Genomic DNA, 5,040 nt, shown 5'->3' with positions numbered 1-5,040 from the left:
TTCTCGCCCGATGAATGAATGACACTAGTCTATTGCTACAATTTTTTTCAAACGGATGTGTAGCCTTAAGAGAATTATATATATATACACCCACACGAGTCTATTCTGCGTATAGATATACTGTAGTTTACTGTTACGCCACCTCCAGTTACAACTCAAAAAATATTCATTACGCCAACATAGATAGTTAAGATACGATCACATGATAAAAAAATATATAATTACGATTAGAGAAGGTATCTGAGTTATGAGCATATATATTTGTAGTAACTAGCATATCTTGTGAATCACAACTATACTGTTTTTAAATCGTAACTACGAGGGTGTGCGCAAGAGTGAACAAGTTATAATTACATGATAAAAAATATATAATTACGATTAGAGAAGATATCCAAATTACGACCGTATATATTTATAGTAACTAATATATTTTATGAATCGTAACTATATTATTTTTTATCATAACTGAGGTATACACAAAGGTAAAATATGTTACGCTTAGACACATAATAGATGTATAATATAATATGTATATATATAATTCTCGCGCGGTCGCCCCCACCCGATCCACTCACGCACGCGGACACAGGCGCAGACCCGCCCATACCACACGCGGAACGGAACAGAACAGACCAGCGCAGGCGCAGGCGCAGGCGCAACCCAGACCAACCCAACGCAGGCCCACCCGATCGCTCGCCTGCCTTGCCCCCCCCCCCCCTCTCCCGTCTCTCGCACGCTCGGCTGTCTCGCTCGTCTCGTCTCGCTTCGTCTCCATTTCCTCCCCACCCCACCCGCGTCAACCAGCCAAACCCTAGAAAGCTCTCGCCCGCCCGCGCCCAATCCCTCTCCGCCTCCCGATCCCCGCCGCCCGCGAGCCAAAACCCTACGCCCCTCCCTCGCCGCCGGTAAGCTTCTCTCTCTCTCTCTCTCTCTCTCTCTCTCTCTCTCTCTCTCTCTGATCCATTTATATATCGATTCGATTCGATTCGGGCGTGGCGCCCGTTCCCGCGCTTTGATCTGCGGGCGCGCGGGAATGCCACCGCTCGGGGAAGCGCGTGGCGGGCGCGTGGTCCGGCGCTGCGCGCCTTTTGCGGAATTTTGCGCGGGGAAGGGCGGTCTGGAGCCAGGGGATCGCGCGATTCGGCGGTGTCAGCGAAGGTGGCGGGTGCTCTGTGTGTGCATGGACCTTGTGGAACGCTTCTCGTCGAGAATTTATGGGGAATTCGATGGGTGGCGAGGTGGCGACTAGCTTGGGTTGCAGGGCTCCTCTCTCGTTTCGCGATGTTTTAGCTATGGCCGGTTGTGCTGGGGGCTCCGTACTTTCGTGATAAGAGAAAATTCCGTTTTTTTCTGGCTGGTGATTAAGTCTTAGGATTTCAGAGGGGGATGGGAAATTCAAAAGATGTTTATTTAGAGGATAATAAATGCATAATGCTCATGCGGCCAAAAATATTGGTATGATCGACGTAAGATTCTTGTTTTGATTCGATAATCTGACAAAAAGGGAACGTAAGCGAATATACTCAGCCAATCCTATGAGTTAGGGGTTTCAGATTATGTAGTCTTGCAGTGGATATCTTGTGTCTTAGTTTTGACGTCTTGTGCGCAAGGTTGTTTTCCGTTACTTGACTTTTGGGGTTTGGGAGACCAAAACAAGCACACTTTATTGTAGAAGAAAACATCGTTGCTGGACAGAGGTTGCGCGTCAACTGGAACTTGTGCTAAAATGTGTCTGATTTAGTTGCTTTTCTGGCATGGGAAATTTGCACTTGTTGTCGCGTAGCGAGCAACATGACACGCGTGTGTTATCAACTCTTCAGGCTTCTTAATTGCTATTGCTTTAGCTCTAATATAAATCATGGTGTGTCAGTATTTTTTTTCTCAACGTAACAGCTTTTTGAGTTGGTGTTTGGCATTCTTAGATTTCGTTAGATATACACATCAATATACTTTACAATTGTAGTTAATCTTTTACTTGATGTAATTGATTCTATTTGTTATTATTAAACTTGCCTCATTTACCAAGAAGATCTGTACCTACACCCCCTCCCTTGCATGCAAACCTTAAATTTGTATATGTTTCTATCCATGGTGGGGAAAAAAATAGAAAGGAGTGCATTTGATCTGCCAAAATGGAATTAGTAGGACTACAAAGGTTAAACCCAAACATGTGCTTCACTTTTACAGTTTCTTGGAGTGCTAATATTTGAGCAAATTTGAATGCAGGTAAACGACAGTATAATCACTTCTCAAAAATGCCATCTGCATCCAAGTCCAAGACGAAGGACAGATCAGCTGCAAAAGTTGCAAAAGAGCAACCTAAGATTGCTGCAAAGCCAATGGGGAATGGTACACTTGCAAGTAGTTACAACAACCTCTCAGGAAAGTTCCATGTTCTGGAACCATCAGCCTCTTTGTTGGGTAGCCAAGGTAATGACAAATTCAGGAATACAGATGAAATAGATGAGCATTCTCGTAGCTCCCAGGGCACAGGGGACTTTGATTGCGCCTCCAACAATGGTAGCTGTTCTGGTGAGTCAGAAGATCCAAAGGAAAAAACAACCAGCACTGCGCCTCGAGCAGACTCTATTCCTGGATGTGATATTGATAAACGTGAGAAGATCAGACAGAAGAATGAGAAGAAACATCAACGGCAGAAGGAGAGGCGTGCCCAGGAATTACATGAGCGTTGCAAGGGTTATCTAATGTCCAGAAAATTGGAGGCACTTGCACAGAAGCTTGTTGCGATGGGTTTCTCATCAGATCAAGCAACAATGGCGCTTATACAGAATGAGGGATGTGTTGAGGAGTCTGTTACCTGGCTCTGCAACTTTGATGGCAGTGAGGAAACCAAGCAGCAACTTGCAGCAGATCAACAGTCTGGAGTTAACTTGAAGATTGATATAGCTGATGAGCTTGCAAAAATTGTGAGCTTGGAGGTGAAATATAAGTGTACAAAGCAAGAGGTTGAAAGGGCAGTTGTTTCCTGTGAGGGTGATTTAGAAAAGGCTGAGGAGGTCTTGATGACACATAAGCAAGAATCAACTACAGCCCCATCTAAGCCTGAGGGATCTGGCGATTCAAGTGGCTTGACGAACAAGCAGCAAGTCATGCTTGCACAGAATCCTGCAAGGCCTCAAACAAATGGATTTTCTTCAGTAGGAGCTCAGCAAATGAGGAGAGAGGAGAAAGACTTAAACTATAAGCTTTTGATTAATGGTAGTGGTCCAAAGGAACCTGCAATTAAAGGCTTTCAGCCATTGGCTGCACCAACTAAGCCAGAGATGGATCGTCAACAATTTGTTCCACCTGAGAAGAGGCGGCTTAATGCCAACTCGGTCCCATCAGTTCCTTATGTGGCGTCTTCTCCTTTGCCTGTTGCTGTACCGCAACTGAAGTCAGACACACGACATGTGGCAGGAAGCAATGAGGTGAAAAGTGCAATGCCCAATGGAAGTTTGCGAGAGCCAGTAATTGTAATGCAGCGTCCTCAATCTGCAGTTACCAAGCAGAGCCTACCATCCACAAGCCATAGTATGTTTGCATCAGAACCATCCTCAAGGGAATGGTACTTAAATGGTGCATCAGGTGTGGATATAATGTTGAATGGTGGCTTAGGGCATGGACTAAGGAACATGAGTTTGGACAGTGTTAATTCTGCCAAGCCGTTTGGATATGCAAACCATCAACAAAGTTTTGTTTCCAATCCTATAGAGCTTGCTGCCAATGGTTGGGGTGGCACCTGGAGTTCTGGAGGTACATCATCTTCCCGCGCTGTGGTGTCGACACTAGGGGCGTTTAGAGGATGGAGCTCATCTGAGTCCTCATCTTTGTCTCATGTTGATTGGAGAACCAATGGGATAGCACCTTATGACTACACCTCGGTAGACTGGAGCGTAGACACAACATTTTTGAACCGAGCAGCAAAGAGTGAGTGGCTATCGGACACATGGTCAACCATGTTCATGGGTGGCAGATCCTCAAGGGCACCTGGTAACCTCGGTGGTGCAGGCATTGCTGGGTTGCACGACAGTAATCATCCAATGGATCCTGTTCCATCACCTCGTTCATATGAGTGGCCTTCTTTCTGCAGGGGAGGATCTTCCTAGTTCCCCTACCCTGTAGGTAAGAATACATTGAATAAAGAAAAGTAAAAGTTGTCATTTGTTTCTGTTCTCATTTTGGTCTCAGTTGCAGTTGGTCGAAAAAGTTTTACTTTTTCTGTATTGAACCTTGCTTGTGTATCTTGACTGTTGGCCGAGATAAGTCATCTTTCTATGAAATCTTTGTGCATGAAAAATGAAGGAAGAAATTGGAGCTATCTTGGCTGAAATGTCTAGTTCCACTATATTTTATATGCGAATAGCTCACTTAGTGGTTCTTTCTCAGAGGTTGGCTCATCAACCCATGTTCCTTCTCAATGCAAGTATAGCTTCTTACTGGGGTTGTTCTAATGAAGGCACTGTTTTTTCTTTTTATTTGTGCTAAGGAAATTCCCATTGAAATTTGTACATGCATTTCTTCTATCTTCCTGGAAGGAGGGTAAAAGATTATATCTAGCGTTGTAGTAGTGTTATGAACTGTAACTTGACACCTGAGTTTCATCCACCTGCAGTCTGTTTTGTTTTCTGCAATTGTGATTGCAAACCTTTTAGGGTTCTTTTGCTTCTTGCTGTAGATATTCAAAGAAGTTGTTCGGATGAGTTTTTCCTTCTTTGCTCTGCGCTTTAGGGGTTTTCAATGTTCTTGCACCTTTGGTGTGAGACACTTTCTTATGAAAGCAATACTTAATTAATAATGCTACCTGCAGTGTTTGAAGCTATGAAACATAATGGATTGCGTCCTCATTTGGACTGTGTGTGAGGACCCTCCAATGTCTTATTCATTCTAGAATTCTAGTATGACCCTCAGGGTTGTTGGTATAATTAGCATACCTATCCATCCTTCTCATTGAAGATGGTTTTATTATCGCAACTTAGATATTGGTTTTATAACTAAATAGGTCGTTTACTACTTTATGATGCCTAGTAGACATGGCCC

The 5,040-nt window shown here is 44.0% G+C and overlaps 1 protein-coding gene across 1 annotated transcript; it reads left to right on the top strand.

Moving 5' to 3' along the window:
• The first annotated feature begins 719 nt into the window (after positions 1-719).
• Positions 720-4,634, top strand: LOC133928871 (uncharacterized). Its single transcript, XM_062375375.1, has 2 exons — positions 720-905; positions 2,227-4,634. Exon 2 carries the CDS (start codon positions 2,256-2,258, stop codon positions 4,107-4,109), a length of 1,854 nt encoding a protein of 617 aa, XP_062231359.1. The 5' UTR covers positions 720-905; positions 2,227-2,255; the 3' UTR covers positions 4,110-4,634.
• Positions 4,635-5,040: the final 406 nt, after the last annotated feature.

Source organism: Phragmites australis, chromosome 9 (genome assembly GCF_958298935.1).
Source record: "Phragmites australis chromosome 9, lpPhrAust1.1, whole genome shotgun sequence".
Taxonomy (NCBI): domain Eukaryota; kingdom Viridiplantae; phylum Streptophyta; class Magnoliopsida; order Poales; family Poaceae; genus Phragmites; species Phragmites australis.
The sequence above is the reverse complement of the archived record's forward strand: the minus strand, read 5'-3'. Positions and strand labels throughout refer to the sequence as shown.

Excerpts from the sequence above, each read along its gene's own strand:
- LOC133928871 (XM_062375375.1), top strand. The coding sequence starts at position 2,256 with ATGCCATCTGCATCCAAGTCCAAGACGAAGGACAGATCAGCTGCAAAA.